Source organism: Symphalangus syndactylus, chromosome 5, assembly GCF_028878055.3.
Source record: "Symphalangus syndactylus isolate Jambi chromosome 5, NHGRI_mSymSyn1-v2.1_pri, whole genome shotgun sequence".
Classification (NCBI taxonomy): Eukaryota; Metazoa; Chordata; class Mammalia; order Primates; family Hylobatidae; genus Symphalangus; species Symphalangus syndactylus.
Genome location: NC_072427.2, coordinates 41,048,654 through 41,071,753, shown reverse-complemented (window position 1 = coordinate 41,071,753; position 23,100 = coordinate 41,048,654). Strand labels below are relative to the sequence as shown.

At 52.6% G+C, this 23,100-nt stretch overlaps 2 protein-coding genes and 1 long non-coding RNA gene across 4 annotated transcripts in view; 2 read left to right on the top strand and 1 right to left on the bottom strand.

The window, feature by feature from the left end:
• Window positions 1–19,106, top strand: part of LOC129482396 (uncharacterized) — a 24,485-nt gene extending 5,379 nt beyond the window's left edge. The window contains exons 2-3 of the long non-coding RNA XR_008657680.2: window positions 17,190–17,330; window positions 17,492–19,106. This is a non-coding gene — a long non-coding RNA (uncharacterized lncRNA). The remainder of the gene's footprint in view (window positions 1–17,189; window positions 17,331–17,491) is intronic.
• KBTBD13 (kelch repeat and BTB domain containing 13) lies at window positions 6,679–8,717 on the top strand. Its single transcript, XM_055278142.2, has one exon. The coding sequence runs from the start codon at window positions 6,748–6,750 to the stop codon at window positions 8,122–8,124; it is 1,377 nt and encodes a 458-aa protein (XP_055134117.1). The 5' UTR covers window positions 6,679–6,747; the 3' UTR covers window positions 8,125–8,717.
• UBAP1L (ubiquitin associated protein 1 like) overlaps window positions 13,185–23,100 on the bottom strand; it is a 24,251-nt gene continuing 14,335 nt past the window's right edge. Inside the window, exon 6 of one of the 2 annotated variants that reach the window (XR_010120703.1) lies at window positions 13,185–13,234. The gene's annotated coding sequence lies outside the window, so the exon portion shown is untranslated. Of the gene's footprint in view, window positions 13,235–22,473; window positions 22,935–23,100 lie in introns of those variants that run through there. The other variant, XR_008657674.2, reaches the window with a different exon arrangement.

Below are 23,100 nucleotides of genomic sequence, written 5' to 3'. Positions count from 1 at the left end.
CAAGCCAGCCCCGCCTCCTCCTCCAGGAAGCTTCCTGGGTTTAATTCCAAGCCTTGCCCTTTCTTTAGCTCAGCCTTGGCACTCTATATCCCCAGTCACATTATTCTGCCCTTTGCTGTGGAGACTCCAGAGGCCTCACTGCAGAACCCATTCAGAATCCAGGCTTCTGAGAGGGGGGCGGGGCGGAGAGAACCCCTTACTAAGATTTCAGGGCCAATATGGGTTCAGCTTCAAGAAACCTAATCCATTCTGAATTACTGTCTCTCCCTAATGGGAGCTAATGAGTTGCATGTGTTTGTGGCTTGTTGTGTAAATGGAGTGTTTGTTCTAAAACCTGGCACTGCCTCTTGCCTACAGCAATTCTGGGATTGGTGGTGAGCCTGGCAGGGGTCACCTGGTCATTCCCCTTGGGACTCAGGGTAAATCTGGTCATACCAAAGACAGGGCAAAGGGCCCACACCACGAACCTGGACACTTAGGATCTAGTGCTAGCTCCTGCCCTAGAGTGATCTGGGGCAAGTCACCTTGCTTCTTTGGGCTTCGGTGTCCCCATCTATAACTACTAAAGGAAGGGGAAAATGAGGCAAAATAGAGAGTGACAGAATCAGCCCTGGGCTCCAGGCCTGCGTACATTCTAGAACCCTGCGAGGCATCTTTTCTGGAGTACACTCCAGGTTAGAGCGGGGAAAGGCATGGGGGCCTCAAAGACCTCTCACGGCAGCCCTTCTCCTTCCCCTTCCCCCAGATGGTTAACTCATCTACCCACCCACCCACAGAGGAACCACGGAAAACCAGGTGGGCAGGCAGGGCCCAGGGTCAGAGCTGGACGGTAATAACGACTCTTCAGTGAAGAACAATTATTTTCCTGGCCAGGACATGAATATCAACTCAGCCTAGTTGTGTTTTGTGGAGATCATGGTAAACCAGCTGTGTTATTAAGGTAGCGGGTGGAATTTGTTTAGATTACACTCTCAGGCCAGAATTAGTCACACAGCTAATGGCCAAGGGTTTTCCTTTGAGTTGTAGGAGTTGAGAAAGTGGGAGCCAAGTTCCAGTCACATCCCTGGGCTGGCCCCGTTCTGTGAAGACAGACTGGTTCCAGATGGGGCCTGTGGGGATAGAACCAATCTCAATGGACAACTGCTGGAGACAGCGCTAACTGTGGGCCTGCACGGGCCCAACTGCGTGAAAACTTAAGCTCTGCTACTTCTCAGCTTGTGTGATGCTGGGAGGTTACTTGACCTCTATCTGGTCTCAGTTTCATCTTTAAAACTTGACCGACCAGGAGATGGGAGCTGCAAGATTCTAGCTCAGTCTGAGGGTGAACTCTGTAACCATCTGACTGTCCATAGTTAAAAGGGACTGTCTTTGGTGGAACTCAACCCCTCTCCCCTGACACTGGCAGCAACCAAGGGGGTGACCACTTCAAGGAAGTGTTATAGAGGAGACTCCTTCATGACTTGCATGTTGCAGTAAAATAACCCTTAATTTTCTTCCAGTTCAGAGATTATTTGAGCTGGTGGCCACCTGGTTACTGGGGCCCTCAACTGTGACAGCTCATTGCTCAAAGTCTGCCCCTTCTCTGAGGCTTGGGAGGAAAACAGTGCCCACCTCATGGCTGCGACCTGTCCCTTTCTCCATCCCCAGTTTCCTCACCCAGGGGCTGCTACTGTCAGACCCTGGAATAAGCTACTTTGCCCTTCCGGGCCTCAGTTCCTCATCTTTAAAATAGGGACAAACCTGGGCAACATGGTGAAACCCTGTCTCTACAAAAGCATATAAAAAAATTAGCTGGGCATGGTGGCATGCACCTATAGTCCGGCTACATGGGAGGCCGAGGTGGGAAGATAGCTTCAGCCCAGGAAGTGGAGGCTGCAATAAGCTGTATTTGTGCCACTGCACTCCTGCCTGGGTGACAGAGTGAGACCTTGTCTCAAAATAAAATAAAACAGGGACATTATCAATAAGTATATTAGATAGCATGTGTCCTATCCAGAGCTTGGCCCATGGCCCAAGGAAGTGGAGGTTAGTTCTGTCTACTCCTCTGGATATAAATAGCACACATTTCTCATCCACCTACAAAGAAGTCATAACCATTTAGTGACCAGAAGTTTGTACACTTCAGATCAAGAGAGAGGTTATTCTGCTAGGGCAGGTAACCCAACTCTCCTTACCCTCTACCCCCAACCCCCATCAAGGGTCTCATAGGAGGCCCCTGGGCACTCAAAATCTAGAGGATGTGGCACCAGGCCCAGCAGTGGGCATGCAGCAGGTGCTTAATAGATTATCTCTGGAGTGAACGACTGGAGCAAATATAGGTCTAGACACGTAGGGCCTGTGAGGTTTTTCTGATGGCAGGACCTACCCTTGCCACCCAACCCCCAGGAGCCCTTTCATATAAAGCTAAGCTTTTGGTACCCTTTCGTGATGTGGTTACCTCTTCTGGAGGCACAACATGACAACCACTTCTGTGGTTGTTGAATGATAAATTCAGATGTCAAAGGGGAACAGAACCTTGAAGGCAGATTCAAATTCCACTTTACAGATGAAGCACTGTAGCCTGAAGAGTTTGGGTAGCTTTTGTAAGTCAGTGGTGGCACCAGCATCACAGCCTAGGCAGGAATCCCGACTCCCAGTCCAGTGCTCTTCCTCCTCCAGGTCCAGGCAGTACAAGCCACTCACTACCCTATGTGCAGAAACATCTATGTGCATAAGTGGCAAGGGCCAGGGCGTTCCGATCAGACTTCAGAGTGGGGGTGTCTCCCAGGGCAAGGGTTATATCTTCTCTATCAGACTGGAGACTCCCACAGGTTAGCGCCCCAGAGAGTCTACTTAACAGACGCCTACTGTGTGCCCGTCGTTGTGAATACAGGCATGAACAACACTGGGTCTGCGCTCTAGAAAGGCTCAGAGTCTGAGGCAGGCTCCTTTCTCCTTTCTTTGCCCCCATCCCCAACCTCACACAGTGTGGGGGATGCAGAGTGGAGAGGGAGGTTGGTGTGGGGTCGAGCAGGGCCTGGGAACTCTGTGGGCTGCCCACAGCCGGGATAGTTCCTTGTCTTCTCCAAATCCCAGAGGGACACTCAGTGTCCAGGAGGAGGAAACTCTCCCCAGCTGCAGGCAACACCCCACTGGGGCCTTGGGGGCGGGACCAAAGGGCAGATCCTCAGCCAAGCCTCGGGAAAACATGACCTCCCACCTTGGATGACCCTCTCCCCACTGTCTGGCTGCTGGAGGTGGAAACTGGGTGGGTGCCCGAGCCCCAGCCCACTCAAGGCAGGGCTGGACTTGGAAAAAATCAAGCCAAGAGCAAACTTCAGCCAGGAGGGGTTTGCACTCCCTCCTCCTCCTGCTCTCAGGAGAGGACCTGGCAATGGTTCCATCTGGTTGTGTCTGCCAGTTATTAGGTGTCTAGAACAGGCCATTTGGGAGGGCACTGTAGTCCCGGGACTATGCAGCAGCCGTGGCCCCCTGGGAGTCAGCCCTTCTCCAGCCCTGCCCCCAGCAGAAGTCAACTGTTTCCCTGCCCTGAGACAAGGCTAGTGCAGGTGAGGAGTGACAGCTGGGGTCAGTGGGCAGGGTTCGATTCAGCCTCACATCCCCATTCATAACCAAGGAAAAGCCCAGCTCATTTTTAAGCCTTTCTTTCCTCATCTGTGAAATGGGAATAGTCAGACACTCTTTCCCTACCACTAAGGCCACCAGCAAGGACACAGTCAAGACCCAGCACTGAGAGCCCACTGGTCCCCAAGATTGGGACTGTCATGCCTGCTGCCTGGACATCCCAGACCATTCAGCCAATATCTGGCCTTGGGGAAAGAAAGAAGCTGGCAGAGGGCCTGGGATAGTATTTGTGGGGACTCCTGCCCACCCATCCCCCCATCTCCTCGTCCTCTTCCTGTCTGGTCCCTGGGGCAGAGAGTCAGAGATATTTCTGGCTGCCTCCTCCAGGCCTCTGGCTTCCCAGGCTCACACAAGTGGTCCCCACAGCCCATCACTGCTTTGATGGAGTGCACTGGATGGGAGTTCCCTAGCAGGGGAGGCACATTCCTGTTGGCTCTGCACATTCATACGTGAGGATCTATGCATATGTATCCTAAGGGGGAGAGAAGTTCCCCTGCCTCTTCCCACCTTCTACTTGGTCATTGTGAGCCACTCATCCTCCCTAAGAAGGCCTGCAGGTAAGGATGGGGCAGCTAAACATCTAAATGGCAGATACCATTTTACGCATCTGGGCCTCAGTTTCCTCACCTTAGAATAAGGTGGCAGGAAGAGATAATTATTAAGCTCCATTCCATCCCAAGCTCCATTTTGGGACCCATAGTTTTAGCTGGTCACCCAGAAAAGTTCTGTGTAGTGGGAAAAGTGCTATGGAGTGGGCAGCAGAAGGCCTGAGGCCGTCTGCCTCAAGCTACAAGACCCTGAGCACTTCCCTCCACTGCAAGTGACAGGATTGAACCATATGAGCCTGAGGTGCCTTTCAACTATGCCCTCCTGACACAAGGTGACTGCCCAGCATTTGTAGCACAGAGAGGCATCACAGCACAGTGGTATGGCCCAGCACTTTGGGAGGCCGAGTTGAGTGGATCACTTGAGGTCAAGAGTTCAAGACCAGCCTGGCCAACAAGGTGAAACCCCGTCTCTACTAAATATACAAAAATTAACCGGATGTGGGTTACTCTGTCACTCTGAGTGATAGAGTGAGACTCCGTCTCAAAAACACACAAACAAAAAAACCCCAAACCAACGAACCAAACAAACAAAAACCAACAACAAAAAAACACAGTGGTATGGGCATACCCTCTAGCGGTCCCCAACCTTTTTGGCACCAGGGATTGGTTTCGTAAAAGACAGGTTTTCCACAGATGGCGGAGGGGAGATGGTTTTGGAATGATTCAAGCGTATTACATTTATTGTGCATTTTATTTCTATTATTATTATAACATATAATGAAATACTTATACAACTTGCCATAATGTAGAATCAATGGGTGTCCTGAGCTTGTTCTCCTGCAACCAAACAGTCCCATCTGGAGGTGACAGGAGACAGTGACAGATCATCAGGCATTAGATTCTCATAAGGAGCAGGCAACCTAAATCCCTCCCACACACAGTTCACAATAGGGTTCGCCCTCCAATGAGAATCGAATGCTGCTGCCACTGATCTGACAGGAGGCGGCGCTCAGGCAGTAATGAGGATGGGGAGCGGCTGTAAATACAGATGAAGCTTTGCTTGCTCACCACTCACCTCCGGCTGCGTGGCCTGGTTCCTAAGGTCTGTGGCCCCAGGGTTGGGGACCCCTGCTTTAGAATCAGGCTGGCTGCATTCCAGGCCTAGGTCTGCCACTCTCTGGCTATGTAACTAAACCTCTCGGTGCTTCAGTCTCTTCATATATGAAATAAGGCCATTAATAATTTCTAATTCATAGTGTTGCTATAAGCAATAAATGGATAATATCCATGGGGGGGAGAAATAATAGTATCTACTCCTAGGATTGTTGTGAGGAGTTAGTATAAAGTGCTTACAACAGTGCCTGACACATAATGCAATTAAAGTGTTAGCTATTATTATTTCAGGAAGCCCTTCTTCCCATCCACAGGCATATGATCCCCTAGGCAGCCCCAATTCCTTTTCCCAGGATCTGGAGCCTCACAGCAAGTGTGGAATTCTCATTCCCATCCCAAGTCAGGGGCTTTATGGGATGCTCATCTGCAAGGCAGGGTTGCTACCTTTCCCATTTTTCAGAGAAGAAAACTGAGACTCAAAAAGAGATTGGACTGCCTCAGAGTCAGAAGCCCAAGCCAAATTAAAACCGTGGTCCTGGACCCCAGCCTGGCCCAATGTATTTGCTCCATTTCTGCCTTGTTCTCCAACCTGCCTGTCCCACTCCTCTGAGCTGAAGGGGTGAGCTGGGTATTCATTCTGTCTCAGCTTCTTCCTAGCTGGGTATTCATTCTGTCTCAGCTTCTTCCTAACCCTGAACAAGTTACCTAAACTCAGCCTCAACCAGGATATTTCAGATACTGTCCCAAGACTGTGAAATAGGTGTTATTATTGGCCCCATTTTATTTTTTAATTATTATTATTATTTTTTTAAGACAGAGCCTCACTCTGTTGCCCAGGCTGGAGTGCAATGGCACGAGCTTGGCTCACTGCAACTTCAGCCTCCCGAGTTCAAGCTATTCTCGTGCCTCAGCCTCATAAGTAGCTGGTATTACAGGCACGTGCCACCACGCCTGGCTAATTTTTTTGTATTTTTAATAGAGACGGGGTTTCCCCATGTCGGCCAGGCTGGTCTCGAACTCCTGACCTCAGGTGATCCACCATTCTCGGCCTCCCAAAGTGCTGGGATTACAGGAGTGAGCCACCGTTCCTGGCCTACTGGCCCCATTTGGAATATGAGGAACAGTTAGGACATTCGCACGGGTGCACACAGCTGGAAAGATGCAGGTGAAATGGGTATCTCCCTAGCAGCCCTCAGTGCGCCCGCATGCTGCGGGTGCACGGTATATGGTCACCATTATTACCATTTCTTCTAAGGAAATGAGTGACCACACAGGTCTCCAGATGCCCTTCGGGCCCGCAGCCATACAGCCTGCGGGCCACCACATCACATGAGCCGTACTATCTTTAGCCAGGGAGAGATATTTATAGCCCCCAGGGAAGTTTTTCGCTCCGGGGCAGCCCCAGAGTCGGTGGCCAGCGAACCCAAGGCCCCACCGGCGGCCTCCGCCCCGCCAGCTCGCCATGCCACGGGGTCCCGACACCCCGGTGCAGGTGTGGGTGGGCGGCCAGCTCTTCCAAGCCGACCGCGCCCTGCTGGTGGAGCACTGCGGCTTCTTCCGCGGCCTCTTCCGCTCCGGCATGCGGGAGGCGCGCGCGGCAGAGGTGCGCTTGGGCGTTCTGAGTGCGGGCGGCTTCCGCGCCACGCTGCAGGTGCTGAGCGGCGAGCGGCCGGCGCTGGCGGCGGAGGACGAGCTGCTGCAGGCCGTGGAGTGCGCCGCCTTCCTGCAGGCGCCGGCGCTGGCTCGGTTTTTGGAGCACAACCTCACGTCGGACAACTGCGCATTGCTGTGCGACGCCGCTGCCGCCTTCGGCCTGCGCGACGTGTTTCACAGTGCCGCGCTCTTCATCCGCGACGGCCAGCGCGAGCTGGCGGCCGAGCTGGCGCTGCCCGAGGCCCGCGCCTACGTGGCGGCGCTGAGGCCCAGCAGCTACGTGGCCGTGAGCACGCACACACCCGCGCCCGGCTTCCTGGAGGACGCGTCGCGCACGCTGTGCTACCTGGACGAGGAAGAGGACGCGTGGCGCACGCTGGCCGCGCTGCCCCTGGAGGCCAGCACGTTGCTGGCCGGGGTGGCCACGCTGGGCAACAAGCTTTACATCGTGGGGGGCGTGCGCGGCGCCAGCAAGGAGGTGGTAGAGCTGGGCTTTTGCTACGACCCCGACGGCGGCACGTGGCGCGAGTTCCCCAGCCCGCACCAGCCGCGCTATGACACAGCGCTGGCCGGCTTCGACGGCCGCCTTTACGCCATCGGCGGCGAGTTCCAGAGGACGCCTATCAGCTCCGTGGAGCGCTACGACCCGGACGCGGGCTGCTGGAGTTTCGTGGCCGACCTGCCGCAGCCGGCCGCCGGCGTGCCCTGCGCCCAGGCGTGTGGCCGCCTCTTCGTGTGCCTGTGGCGGCCGGCCGACACCACCGCCGTGGTGGAGTACGCGATGCGGACCGACGCGTGGCTGCCAGTGGCCGAGCTGCGGCGGCCGCAGAGCTATGGCCACTGCATGGTGGCCCACCGCGACAGCCTCTACGTGGTGCGCAACGGACCTTCCGACGACTTCCTGCACTGCGCCATCGACTGTCTCAACCTGGCCACGGGCCAGTGGACGGCGCTGCCTGGCCAGTTCGTCAACAGCAAGGGAGCGCTCTTCACGGCCGTGGTGCGCGGCGACACCGTCTATACGGTCAACCGCATGTTCACGCTGCTTTACGCCATCGAGGGCGGCACCTGGCGGCTGCTCAGGGAGAAAGCCGGCTTCCCACGGCCCGGCTCCTTGCAGACCTTTCTCCTAAGGCTACCTCCTGGCGCTCCTGGGCCTGTGGCCTCGACAACGTCAGAACTGTGACCTCTGGGTTGGCTTTAGGAGGGAGGAGACGCTGTGACTTCTCCCTGAGCTATGGCTGAGTGTGTGAGGCCGGCCTTAGAAGTAGCTGGCAACTTCCCTTTCTACTGAGACACCCAGGTCTGGTGCCTTCTGGTGGTGTGGACATGTTCAAGAAGCTCAGGGAGCAGCGATGACGCCCTCAAATCACTTGGGCTCTGCTGAGAGCTGGTGGGTCACAATGTCAGTTGAACAGGGTAGGGGGAGTTGGGATTTGAATAATCCAGGCTTATATGTAATGGGCTAGTGATTGAGCATCGCTGGGAGTGACTTAAATGATGTTAATCAAACTGCCAGTAGTAGGCAAGAATTAGGCACCTACTGTATGCCCAATACAGTGTTATGCCTAATGAGAGCTGTAGTTGCCACACAGGGATCCAGGAAGCTTAGAGGATAACCCAGAAAAAAATCTTAACAGTTACAGGACAACAAAAAGGTTTACACACACTTGATCCACAGAGTTGAAGGCAACATGCAAAAAAATTTTAAACCACATACAATAAAATAAAGCGCTGAAGAAATCAGGGCAAAGGGAAAATAGGAAGAGGAAAAAAATATAACTCCAGAAGAGAGTGTGCAAACTCTATGGAGGAGATGAGCAGGATACTATTAGCTGCTGAAAGGGGAGGCTCAGCCCATGGAGGCTGAGAGCTCAGAAGAGAAGCAGGGTTGGGGAAGGCTGGAGCAGATGGGGAGGGTCTCTGCAAGTCCAACCATACCAGCAGAGCAGCAGTAGTTGGGGCATCTAGAGAGGGGTGAGACTGGGCCAACTTGTAACAGATAGTGACTGAGCTGAGCCTGGAGTGAGACCTGTGGGGGCCAGAGGATTCTTCACGTTCCTTTTTTGGGACCCTTAGGGGAGCACCCAAGTGTAAGCCCTTGCCCACCCTGTTTTTGCCATCGCCACAGGGGCAGTGGACTGTGAACCCACATGACTTCAGGTCACTCGAGGTATGAGCCAAATCCTGCCTCGTCTTTCTCAGTTGTAGCCCCTCCTCCACATTCTATAGGTTTATTCTCTTCCTGTCCTATTCTGCCCTTTGCCATTCCCCGGGCTGGAATGCCTAGTCTCCTCCTCTCCCTGTCAGTGCTCTACCGTCCTCTGTGCAGCACTGGCTCACCCAGCTCTTCGTTTTCCTGACCTGGGCTGCCTGCATTGCTCATTGGACCCCTGGCTGTAACATCATTGTGTGTGCACAACCACGTATGCGGATTGTAAGGGCAGAGATCCTGTTAAGTGAGCTGGGGGACTTCCCTGTCCGTGATTAAAATGATGATGCCTTGAAAGAACCCAGGCTACAGAGGCCACTAGTTAGGAACCTAGTGCTGACCTCTGTTGTTGGTTGAGGACTCTCGTTACTTCATCAAAATCCTCAGCTCTGGCTTCTGGGAAGATGCCTGTCCCAGCCCTTTCCAGCCTCTCCATGGCCTTGGGAAGACTTCTCTGGGTGGCCCTGATTGGTCTCCATCCCCCAGGACCTGAGGCCCGTGGGGAATCTTGGCCTTGTCAGAAGTGGAGAATGCAGTGTCGGCATGGCACCTCCGGGGCATGGAGGCTCGCGCCAGGGCTGCACCTAGCTGCCTTTTCTCCTGGCCTATGTCCCAAGCCTGGAGAATGCTGCCCTCAGAAGCCTGGGACCTTCCAGCCCTGGAGTAGCCTAGCCTGATAAGTCTCAACAATAAACCCTGACTTTTGCATCTTGTGAATGATGTGCAAGGTACTTTCACATCTGTCTTCCCCCTCCAGACCTACCTTGGGCCTGGGAGTTGGGTACCCTCTTCTTGTGGCAGAAACTGACCCACTGGCCCAAAGCCACACAGCATAGCAACAAGAGTTCCTCACTTGTAGTTCTGTCAAAGTGTAATCCATTCTTTTTTTTTTTTTTTTTCCCACAGGGTCTTGCTTTGTCACTCAGGCTGGAGTACAGTGGTAAAATCATGGCTTACTGCAGTCTTAACCTCCTGGGCTCGGGTGATCCTCCCTACCTTAGCCTCCCGAGTAGGTGGGACTACAGGTGCACACCACCACACCTAGCTAATTTTTATAAAAAAATTTTTTTTGAGACAGTTTTACTCTAGTTGCCCAAGCTGGAGTGCAATGGCACGATCTCAGCTCACCGCAACCTCCACCTTCCAGGTTCAAGCGATTCTCCTGCCTCAGCCTTCCCAAGTAGCTGGGATTATAGGCATGCGCCACCAAGCCTGGCTAATTTTGTATTTATAGTAGAGATGGGGTTTCTCCATGTGGGTCAGGGTGGTCTTGAACTCCCGACCTCAGGTGATCGCCCACCTCGGCCTCCCAAAGTGCTGGGATTACAGGTATGAGCCACTGCGCCCAGCCAATTTTTATAAAATTGTTTGTAGAGGTGGAGTCTCACTGTGCCCAGGCTGGCCTTGAACTCCTGGGCTCAAGCAGTCCTCCTGCTTGGTCTCCAAAAGTTCTGGGATTACAGGCATGAACCACTGTACCTGGCCTCAAAGTGTAATTTTTATCACACATCAAAGATTTATTTAACTCACCTGTAAGAGAACCAAAAAGAATGGCAAAGCTGATTGAAAAGAGCTTTTGAGAGACAGATTTGTATATTTAGTTGGAAGAGACATACTAAAATAAGTTTGCTAAGTTAGAGACAAAACAGGTATATGCCTTACAGGACAAAGGCATAATTTTTTTGGTTCTCTACTGGACAAAAATCCTTTGCATCTTTACATACATGCATGTACATATTTGTGCATATGCCTACAAGTTAGCATGTAACTTCACAAAGTCTGGGCTCTAATCTATAGTAAATTGTAAGGCAAAGGTACATTCCCCTTGAAAATTAACTCTTCTCTGTTCAAATTGTCCCAAAGTAATATTGAAAGGAAATAATCCTCCTTTTGCCTTACTTCCAAGTTACGGAAAACTTTTCATAACAGTACAGAGCATTTTCCTCCTTCCTCCTGACCAGTGCTGAACACCTGAGACTTGCCACGTCATGATCCATCAGCTTATAGTCTCTCTCATCCCACAGCATTGTCTGCACTTGGGGCTGCTTAGCCCCAGCCTGCTGGCTCCTGGCATTTGGTTGTTCCTCCCTTCATCCAGGGCAGCCCTTTCTGAGATGCCTTTTGTGCATAATAATAACACAGTGTTCACAGAGAGCTTTCCCACAGTTGACTTACTTGAGCTTTTGAGAATTTTAAGTGGTAGATAGTTTGGCAACACCCCTACTCCCACAGCCTAATGGAGGGAAAAAAGTTCAAAGGTCATGTGATTAGAAGAGGCTCGTTAGGAAGTGGCAGAACCTGGCTGTGCACCCAGGGCCATAGGCTTGTCTTTGCTGCATGTCTGCTTGGCTGACATCCTGAGATGGACAGGGTGTTTCCAACGGTCTCCTTAACACTCCCTCCGTTTTGCCTTTCTCTATGTATCCCCACGTCTTTTGGGAGTTCGTTTGTTGCCTTGGACTCAGCCCTTTCTCTTCCCTCTTCCATAGGAAAGTTAACTAGTTCTCTTCCCTTAGGATAGACCTGGGAGACCAGTAGCCCCGTTCAGCCCAGATAATGACTGGTTTAGGCCCTGGGGAATATTTGCACGTTCACTGATACTCCGTTGTCTCGAGAAGTGTGGGGAAGCTTTTGTAACCCAGCCCACCTTCTCTGTCTAAAGGTTCTCACAGTTAAGGCTTTGCTCCACCCACAGTCAGCATGTGTCACCACTGCCCACTACCCTCAGCAGGGATGTTGACCGTGCCTGGGGTGCCTGTGAGGAAACCAGCAGAAAGCCAGAATGGCTCACCTGGAGTCACACAGGCAGTTAAGTGGAAGAGCAGGGACTTGAACTCAGGACTTGGGATTCTCAGCCTCTCATTCCCCGGCACCTCGGCTTGACTATTGCATGAAGGTGTGGGGGGGCACAAACCAGGTGCAGCTGGGCAAATTACAGAAACAGGAGTTACTGAGCTCAGAGGGCTGGGTTTGAAATCTCTTTGTCCCAGCCCAGAGGTTTACTCTGAGAAGTCCGTCCTTTCTGAGAGGCCTACACTCACACAGCTTAAAGCTGCAGGGATCATTTTTCTCAACCTGGTGACAGCCCTGCAGCCCGACTCTCTGGAGTTCTCTCCAGTCTTCCACAAACGTTCTCCTTGCCCCTGACTCCAGATGTCCTGCACCCCAAGCCTTCCTCTCCCGGAAATCATCCTATCTGGTTTATATAGCCCACCTGGCAGAGGCAGAGAAGCTGCCCCACCCCTGTCCTCCACCCAGGACCCACTTCCTTGCTGGCTTCCCTTCAGTGTGCTCACAGGGCAGCCAGAGCCATCCTAGTTCAACAAAATGCGTCAGAGCATGGTGCACCCCCTCTGAAAGGCAAAGTCCTTTCCGACTCTCCCACCCTGACTTCATCTCCTGCCACTCCTTTCTGGCCTCATTGCTCTTCAGACGCACCAGGCACACTCCGGGCTCAGGGTGTGTGGCCGGTGTCCCTCTGCCTGTGCACTGCCTCAGCCCCACCCCGCTTCCTGCAGGTCTTGGCTCAGATGTCACTTCGATCCTACAGGCTCTCCTAACCTCCCTACTTAAAATCTACCTCCCCCTTCTCTACATGTTCTCCTCCCTTTTCCTGTTTTATTTTTCTGCATAGCTTTTAGCATCATCTTCCATGCTGTCTTTTCACTTGTTTGCTGTTGGTTTTCTCCTACTAAAATTTGAGCTCCACGAAGGCAGAGGTTTTTTTCTGTTTTGTTCACTGCTCTCTCATCAGGACCCAGAAAAATGACTAGAACGTAGTAGGCAGCTTAAGAGATGATTTATTTAATAGGGACTTAAGAAATATTTGTTGAATGAATGAATGGCACTCAACGGATGTTTGTTGAAAGAATGCATTAATCAATTGATCAGTCAATCAAGGAAACTCCATAGGAGACGTACAGAGAAAGGCTCTCAGATTTCAGAGGACAGGAGTATCATTTCTGGCAGGGCTGTGGCAGGTGGCCAGGGAAGACTTTTCTGTGGAGGTGACGAGCTGTCAAGTTTGCAGTCCACCTTGGGAAGAGTGGGATCTGAGAAGAGCAGCTGTTCACCGGTCACTTTTCTTTCAAGGGAAGGGAGGAAGCTGGGATTAGAAATGCTAATCATCCCTTGAAGAATGGCTCCTCTTGGCGGCAGAATACACACAGGGCTGCTCTGTTTATTTTCCTTTGGCCTCAAGGAGCTGGGCCTCTTTTTCATCCTAATTGCTTTGCTTCAAGTTGCTGTCACATCCCAGGAACGGCAGCAAATTAACTGTGCTGGTGGGAGACAGCCCTCAGAAGACAGGCTGCCCCCAGCAGGCCAGTAATGGGCATGGGATACAGGATCCCCCTAGAGGAGGTCTTGTCCCAGCAGCGTCCTCTGCAGCCCTCATGATTCTGCCCCAGCTGGACTGGGGAAGCATGAAAAGAGGGAGCCCTTCTCTTTGGCATCCGAGTAACTAACAAAGGGAAAATGGGCCTTTTGTTGGGCTGCAGGGTCTTGGAGCAGGGTATAAGCCTCTAGTTCCACCCCTCTCTTCACAGGGAGGGAAAGCCAGGTCGCGGGTTAGGGGTAAGCAACTTTCCTGGAGACAAAGCAATGCAAGTGGACCACCCAACCTAAAGCCTGCTTCTCTGGAATCCTCCTCCCATCCTAACATGTTATGTCCTGTGCTGCCTTCCAGGGCACTCATGAAAGAGCTTCCCCACGGTGACCCATCATCAGGCTGCCCTCCCTGATTCCAGGCTTCCATCCTTATTTTTTCTAGGAAAGTTCCTCTACACATACACCCCATTCAGCACGCTGATTCAGCAGATGGAGACAAAGGAGTTAGTCTCTAATGGTATTTGGGCACCTGGGCCCTTCAGATCACACACTCATGCGTACACACACACACACACACACACACACAATTTTGCCAACTGTATAGGAGGTCAGAAACCATTCGCCCAACATGCTTCTCTTTCCAGGTAACATATTTTCATTCTAACAGGAGTCTTACAAAAATACGCTTAGCCACAGAGTCCTGATTAGCAAAGGGAATTTTGGGTGCTCAGAGAGGGAGGTAGCACTGGGTTGTGGTGGAAACGAGGGACTGAGGACTTTGTAGGTGCCCCTCTGCAGAGGGAGAGTGCTGCCTGCCTGCCAGCTGATTTTGCAGTCAAATGGCTGGCTCTGACAGGGACTTCTGTTTGACCATGGGTAAATTCCTTAAAGTTGCTGAAATGAATGAAGGTGTCTCAACTCTAACTGGAGATAATTCCAGGAGGGTTGTCCTGAGGGTGAAATAAGAGCTTCTAGACCAGCATAGGCAATTCTCACCTTCCAGGTTCCTTCCCCTGGTTCCTCTTCACACTTTCCCCTCCACCCATTATTGACACCCCTACTGTGGGGAAAGCACAGTTTTGGTGAATGGACTGTGTTCCAGCAGTCTGTGCTTATAGCTCATGACACAGCAGGATGGCATCCAGGGGACCTGGGTCCATATTCCAGCTCCACTTGCCAGCTGTGTGATGGGCAAATGGAGATGATGATGAGAGACTGTTATAGAGTCTCTGTGCTGATTATGTGAAGTACCTGTAGTGGGGCCAGAGAAGTAGGCTGCAGGCTGGAGAACTTGGGCTTTGTTCTGTAGGAAGTGGGGAGCCGCAGTAAGTTTTTGAGGCAGTGAGTGTGACCGACATAGCTGCTTTTTGTATTCAGATAGCAAGCCCCTCATCTAGTCCTGGGCTGACGGCTCCTTGTCCCTCCAGATCAGCTTGTCCCTCCAGATCAGCTCCTTTCTCCTGCTCCGCACTCCGAGAGGTGGTCCCGTCTGGGTGATATCACTGGACTCCCTTGACTGGCTCCCAATACAGAGCAGCAGCAGAAGGTGGGAAGTGGGGAGGGGTGTGGAGTCAGGGAACTTAGTTCCTGGCTCCCTCCCTGCAGGGTGATCTTGCACTGACCTTTTTCCTTCACTGACTCAAGTCCCCACCACTGTCAGCTGGTCCTTTCCTTACAGCCTTCTGTCTCCAGGCTGAGGTAGGTGGCTGCCCCCTTCCCTCCTGCCCAGGTGCAGGAGTGGTGAAGCCCCAAGCTCGCTAGCCTTGTGCTATCCTCCTCTAGTGACCTGATCTGAGTGTGCCATCTCTTTCCTGTCAAGACCCTGCTGGACATGTGCCCTGTCCCCTCTGACCCTCAGCTCTCTGGGCTGTGTTACCAAGTGGCTTGGCTGGGGCACAGTATACTGGAAAATGCCCATCTCAGTGCCTCTGCCTGATCACACAGTTATGGGAACCAGAAGAATGTCTTACAGCCAGCGGTGGTGCCTCTGTGACCGGAAGCCAGGGCCTTGCCTCCTAAGCCACTTGAATTTGAGGGGGAAAAAATTGACCTTTAGAAGCTCTCCGAGGAGTGGCTGGGAGTGGAAACAGAACCAGATGGCATGAGCTCCAGAGTGCACAGCTTCTGTCACCCCCTCCCAAGTGAGGGGCCAGGCAGGCCTGCAGCCCTGGCCTCCACCACCCTGGCTGGACCGGACCATTTCCAGATTTATCCAAGGGGTCCTGCAAGGTACATAGAGGGAGCCCTGGGGATCCTTGCTTCAGGCCCAGCCCTGCCACCTGTTTGCTGGGTGACATGGGGCTGGTTGCATCACCTTTCTGAGCCCAAGTTTGTATCTGTGGTTGAGATGTGTCTGGTGCATACATTTGCTGTGGGGTCAGGTGGGGGAACGTGTGTGCAGGCTCACTGTGAAGGGAGCCAGTGTAGTGGCAGGGAGGCTCCAGCTGCGGCTCAGACTTCCTGGATTCTAATCCAGTTCTAATACTTTCTGACTGTGTGATCTTGAGCAGTTGCTTAACCTCTCTGAGCCTCAGGTGGGCATCTGTCAGTAAGGACAGCAGAACCTAAACTGAAAGGGCTGTTGGGAGAGGAAATGAGAGAGCACAGACAGGGCGTAGAGCAGAGCCTGGCTGTCAGTGTCAGTGAACCAGAAACCTCCCTGCCCTCAGGCATGGGCAGTGAGTATCTTGGCAATAGCAGTCAGTCTGACTTCAGATGGAGAAGGCAAATTAATGACTGCTTGGTGTAGTTGGGAGCCCCAAAGAGTTTTGGCCTTGAAAGGATCTCTCATCATTCCTCCTGATTAGGGCATTGTCTGCAGAATATGACCCTAAGGACAAAGGCTGGTGCCCCCTCTGTTGGAGGGTGGACAGTGCTTTGGTGGATGGGCAAGTGTGTGAGTCCTCTCACCTGGCCTGTGCAAGGCAGCCTCCCCAGCCCTGGGTCTGACTGAAGATCCACATGCTAAGAAGGTGGCATCCCTGTGACCCATGCGGTCCAGCTCTGTAACTGAGGTCCCTGCACTCCTGGGGAGCTAAAGACGCTTCTCTTAGATTCAGTCTCCTACCTTGAACCCCCAAAACAGCTCTGGACTGCCTCTAGGCAGTCTCATGGGCCACCTGCCCCCCCAAGGCCTGGGGTTGGTGTGACAAAACAAAGCTCCTCATCACAGGCACGGGGTGGTGGCTTCCTTGCCCAGCAGCACCCACTGCTGTCCTCAGAGCTCGATCTGCTCCACTGCTGAGTGTGGCCACTGCTCCTGGCCTGCTCAAGGACAGCAACCCACACTTGTCTCTGCTTGCCTTGCTGCCATACAAAAGGTGCCATGTGGTCTCCAAAGGAGCACAGCACAGGGGGTGTGAACCTGCTGGAACCTCACTCCCTTCCATGGGCACCAGGGGGCCTGTGCAGATCAACACCAGGACTCTCCCAGCAACGACGGGGATCCCTTCTTCAGCCCCAGCCCTGCAGTCCTTCCAGGCTCTGAAGTCTGGGCGCCGAGGAAAGGGGGTGGCTGCCTTGTTTCCCGGAAATCACCTCACTAGTAGTCATCCCAAGTACGAGAGCTTCCTTGAATCCCTTCTGGCGGGTCTTTCAGCTGGAGTTCGGTGACAACCCTTTGGAAGGCAGCTCCCTTTCAGCATGGGCCACTCCTCGGTGACTCTCCTGGGCCCCCTCTCCCCCCACTCTTTTTCTTATTCTTCTTTCAGCAAACACTCTGTGCACATCCTCTAACCAGAAGTTGTGCCAGGCGCAAGGGCAGAGAGACAAGCCAGGTTCAGCCCCTGCCCCCAGGGCCTCACAGTAGAGCGAAGGAGGCAGCCAGCCCCTGCAGCAGTTAGGACCACAAGGTGAGTTCCCTGATGGAGATAGCGTCCCTCCTGGTGGCAGCCTCAGCCCAAGGTTCCCTCATCCAGCTTAACATAACTTCCTCTAGGTTCGCAGGGAGACAGCACACACTCTCTGCCCCACTTGACTGCCACCGCCTTTACTTATGTTCTCTTGCACCCAGCAGGGTGCTTTGGTTGTCAGCCAGGGAAACCTTTGGCTAAGTTCAGGAGAACAGGATCTTACTGGAAGGACTTTGGGTAGCTCAGTGCTCCCTGGGAAGGCCAGCGCACCTGGCTGGAAATGGACAGTCCACGGCATCAGGAGCTGCTGACCGTCCCACTGAGGCTGCCCCAGAACGTGTGTACTCAAGATTCCAGCGCTCCAGCCTGGTGTGGGACTGGCCCTGTGTGGGCACCATGCGCTCACCCCCTAGACAGAGGACCACAGGGCACTCTAACAACACAAGAAGATGGCCCACAGCTGGGGGAGGGTCACCTCCCCCACCTTCAGTGGGTGTCACTTAAGGGGAAATGGTCCACACAGGGCCTGCTGGAGTTCTTAGAATCGTTCAGCTGCTGGGGTATTTGGGATATGTGGCTAAGTCACGCCCTGGGGCTGTCAGTCCTGGGTCCCTGGCTCCCAAGCACCCTGGCATTCATTCTTCTGCCCTCATCTGGCACCCAGTTAATGTCTCTGCTCAACCTGGAAACATTTTCTTAACGACAAAAAAAATAAAATCATAAGTTAAAAATCTCGAGCAGTAAAACAGCAGATGACGTTGTGTGGGCAGCTGCCCAGAGGACACAGAACGCACGTCTCCTGAGCGGGTGGCCTTATAAGGACAGGTTCAGGAGGAGAATGGGCAGGAGGGAGGGCCACCCACAAGGAGAGTAGGAGCCTGGGGTAGGGGTGGGTGCCCCACCACTGGGCTGAGTGTGGAGCCAGCAGGGTGCCTGGCCAGGACCTGACTCCACAGAGGGACTTGGCTGCACACAAGCGCCAGAGGCCCTTGTGGGCCAAAGCCTGCCCGTCCCTCCGCCTTCACTGTGTCACTGCCAGCACAGGTACTGACCTGCTCTCAGCCAGCTGCCACGCAAACCCACCTGGCAGCCTCGCCTGGGGAACCCCCTCCCTCCAGGGCAGGGCCATTTCCCATCCTTCATCCCACCTTCCCCCATTCCTGGGCCCAGCAGGCCTAGCACCAGCTGTCATGATGTGCAGTAAAGGTTTGTGGGGTGACAGAATTAGGAAATGAAGGGTTCTCTGGTGGGAGTTTTGGCTTATCACCTGGGCTATAGCACCTGGAACTCAGGGCAGCGTCTTCTCTCCTCAGAGGGCCCAACGTGGGGCTGAGGAGGTGGGTAGGGCTGGGCAGTCAGTTTTTGCCCTGCCCAGGATCACCTTTGTCCCCAGTGTGAAGACACGCATACCATCAACTTTCTCCTGATAGGGTGGAAGATTTTCACTCCCCCGAGATCAAAGAGTGTGTGTGTGTGACAGAATGTGTGTGTTTCTGGGAGAGTCCTGATTGTCTGCACTTTTCTGACCCCAGCATCACTAGGATTAAAGACCTGGCCCTTGGGATCTGAGGGTGAGCAGAGGAGTGCCCCAGGAGGTCCCATACTGAGGGAAGGACTCTGGAAGCCTCCCCAAACCCTCATTTGGAAAGATCCTTCCCTGAGCTTCCTAAAGCCCCACGTTCCTCTCCGGGCGAATCTTGCATAGACACAGAATGGATGGTCATTTGAGGAGAGATGAGAAGGTCACGCCTTCCATTTGACAGCTTGCACTGTACCTAAAACCCTATCATTTATGAGCCGTTATCCTTAGATAAGCATTGCCTTGTCCCGTAAGTTCTCTCTTAAATGGCAAAGAGTGTTCCCTGCAGAGGTCAACAAAGGAATTCTTTAATCTCCAGATAAGACAGGAGGACAGAGCAGCTAGAGGCAGCCTGGGCAGCATGGGGGATGGAGAGTGGAAGGAAAGGGCTGAGAGGGCAGGAGGGTCCCAGAAGAGGGAAGCAGCTCCTGACTTCAGTTGATCCTTAGAGGTCAACAGTGACCTGAGAGTGTGTTCCCTCCCCCCAGAGTGGAAGGGTCAGGGCTGATAGGAAGTGCTGGCAGCCCCACAGCTGGCGCTGCTCCCATGCCAGAAGAATGTCATCAGCTGCGGAAGGTTGACTTGAGATGAAGCAAGAGAGCAGAGGTGAGAGAGGATCGGCGGCAGCTGTGTGTGCTGGGGCCTGCCTGGGGGCCCAGCCTTGTATAATACAAATATAAGACACAAGGAAACCCCCTGATACAATTGTCTGAAATGCCACCATTACACATGTATGATTTTGGGTTAAGCAGTGCCTCTCTGTGGTAGGCCGAATAATGGCCCCCCAAGACATCCACGTCCTAATTCCTAGAACCTGTGAATCTGTTACCTGGACTTTGTAGGTGTGATTAAGGATTTTTGTTTTTTGAGGTGAAGTCTCACTCTGTCACCCAGGTTGGAGTGCGGTACTACAATCTCAGCTCACTGCAACCTCCACAATTCTCCTGCCTCAGCCTCCCAAGTAGCTGGGATTACAGGCATGTGCCACGATGCCCAGCTAATCTTTGTATTTTTAGTAGAGACAGGGTTTCACCATGTTGGCCAGGCTGGTCTCGAACTCCTGACCTCAAGTGATCCACCTGCCTCGGCCTCCCAAAGTGCTGGGATTACAGGTGTGAGCCACCGCATCTGGCCGTGATTAAGGATCTTGAGGTGGGAGATTGTTCTGGATTATCTGGGTGGACCCAGTGGAATCATGAGGGTCCTGCTAAGAAGGAGGCAGAAAGTCAACCAGATAGAGGGCACTGTGCACATTTCCCCAGGAAGGGAACACGTAAAGGCCTTGAGATCTCAGCCCGAATGGGTTAGGAGACATCCCTCCTGTCAGAGTCAAAAGGCCACCTTCAGCCTGCTCCACTGGGCCTCTGCGGGAACACGGTGGGGACCCAGAAGAGGAGACAAAGCATAAGGGGACAGGAGGGAGAGCAAGAACCAGGGCAGAGCTCGCTTCATTCTGCTTACATGGGCCAGGCCTTGGCTTGCTCCTGGAACCTGGACCCTGTCATCCTCCTGACCTCCTCTCTAACAGTCCTCTTGTCCAGACCATGCTTGAGTGTGTCAACTGCTGCTGTTTCAAGGACGCACCAAGGCAGCCACCTGATCCTTAGTATTAACTGTAAAGATTGTCCTTCTCCCAGGTGGCAATCCCAGAATCCTCTGCTCCAGCCAGGCACCTTCTTTAACCCTGCTGACCTGAGAGGCAGAGAGTGGTTCTCCCAGGGTTTCTGAGTTTGATGATAAATGCTGGAGATTTGTTAACCATAACAGTGATGAGGAGGATGATCATAGTAAAGGTAATGATGATGGAATGAGGCAGGGTATAAATATGTATAAATAAGTAGCTACTGGGTACCATGGCACAATCTTCCTGCACACTATCCTGCTCAATCATCACAATTGGAAAGTTTCAGTATCTGTATTTTATGGATAAGACACTGAGGCACAGAGAGGCTATGTGATGTTCAAAAGGTCACACAGCTGGTTAGTGCTAAAGCTGTAGTTTCAGGCCACATCTGACTTCAGAGTTCGTGCCCCTAACTACCACACTATTGTACCTCCTAAAAAATATTTTAAATGAACAATTTGCCCACTGGTGTCTCTCCTTTTTTTTTGGAGACAGAATCTCACTATGGAGTGCAGTGGCACTGTGGTAGCTCACTATAACCTCAAACTCAAGCAACCTTCCTGTCTCTAATGTCTGATTTTTTTTTTTTTTTTTGAGACGGAGTCTTGTTCTGTCGCCAGGCTGGAGTGCGGTGGCTCAATCTTGGCTCACTGCAACCTCCGCCTCCTGGGTTCAAGCGATTCTCCTGCCTCAGCCTCCCGAGTAGCTGGGACTACAAGCGTGTGCCACCAAGCCCAGATGACTTTTGTATTTTTAGTAGAGATGGGGTTTCACCATGTTAGCTAGGATGGTCTTGAACTCTTGACTTCGTGATCCACCTGCCTCGGCCTCTCAAAGTGCTGGGATTACAGGCGTGAGCCACCATTCAAGGCCATTTGTATTCTTTTTGAGACAGGGTCTCAAACTGTTGCCCAGGCTGGAGTGTGGTAGCATAATCTTGACTCACTGCAGCCTCAACCTCCCAGGCTTGGGTGATCCTCCCACTTCAGTCTTCCAAGTAGCTGGGACTACATGCATGCACCACCACACCTGGCTAAATGTTTTTTTTTTGTTTGTTTTTAGACAGAGTCTCACTCTGCCGCCCAGGATGGAGTGCAATGGTGTGATCTCAGCTCACTGCAACCTCTGCCTCCCAGGTTCAAGCAATTCTCCTGCCTCAGTCTCCTGAGTAGCTGGGACTACAGGCACCCACCAGCACGCCAGGCTAATTTTTTTTTGTATTTTTAGTAGAGACGGGGTTTCACCATGTTGGCCAGGCTGGTCTCGAACTCCTGACCTCAGGTGATTCACCTGCCTCGGCCACCCAAATTTTTTTTTTTTTTTTTTTCTAGACAGGGTCTCGCTCTATTGCCTAGGCTGGAGTGCAGTGGGATGATCTTGGCTCACTGCAACCTTCACCTCCCGGGTGTAAGCTCTCCTCCCGTCTCAGCCTCCCTAGTAGCTGGGATTACAAGCATGCACCACCACACCTGGCCAATTTTTGTATTTTTAGTAGAGATGGGGTTTTGCCATGTTGGCCAGGCTGGTCTCGAACTCCTGGTCTCAAATGATCTGCCCACCTTGGCCTCCCAAAGTGCTGGGATTACACGGGTGAGTCACCGCACCTGGCCAGATGTCACATTTTTAATCAAGCAACAGTTTGCTAGGGATGGGCAGATTTGGGGCATGTGGGAGAAAGATAGGAATAATGGATGGGCCTGTCAACTGGTCGCCTCTAATCAAGGGGACTTAGTAAAGTGGTGGACCAAGGCCAGGTTACCTTAATCAGAACATAAATAGCTTTGGACCTAACATTGCATCTTAGAAATTGAACTTTAATTTTACTGTCTCTTTCAAGTGTAGTTTTACTTTTGGCAACAGACAGACATATTTCCAACTTTACAACATCTTGCCCATTTTCTCTAATGGTTTTGTGCTGCCTGAAAGTTATTCAAGGCAAGTTTTAAGGCCAAAGAATATTTTTATTGTGATTTCAAGTTGGCAGGCATTGAGACTTAGTGGAAACCACCGAGGGGCTATTGGGCCTCTGGAGACCTGGTTCTAGTTGCAAGCTTGCTGTGTGTAGGCCTGCAGAAGTCCCCATTACACATTCAGATGAGTCTCTGGGGTTGAAGCCCTGAGAAACGTGGAAGTTGTTCGTTTTTTTTTTATAGGCCTCTCAGTTCCAGGTCCAGCCCTGTTTGCAGGGTGGAGGGGGCTGAGATGTTTTGATTCTGCGGTAATTGTTTCAGGTCTTTGCGCAGGGCCGGCTGGGGAGGACAGAGGCACCAGAGTCTTGGCCCCTGGCCTCTGCTTGCTTGAGTTATGGGCCGCTCCAGCAACTGGTCCCCTCAATGCTTGGGGACTTCTGAACGATAGGCCTTGGGTGACTGGAGACAACTCTGGTCGCAACCTCCCCACCCTGCAAATGAGGAAAGACTGTCATACGATCACAGATTGTCAGAGCAGAAGGGGCCCCAGACTGGCTGAAAGTCATACACACTGGCCATAGGCCTGTTATGTAGTAAAGAATCCCCAGAGATCTTCTTACATAAAACAAAACAGATTCCTGGGGGCTGCCAAGCTGG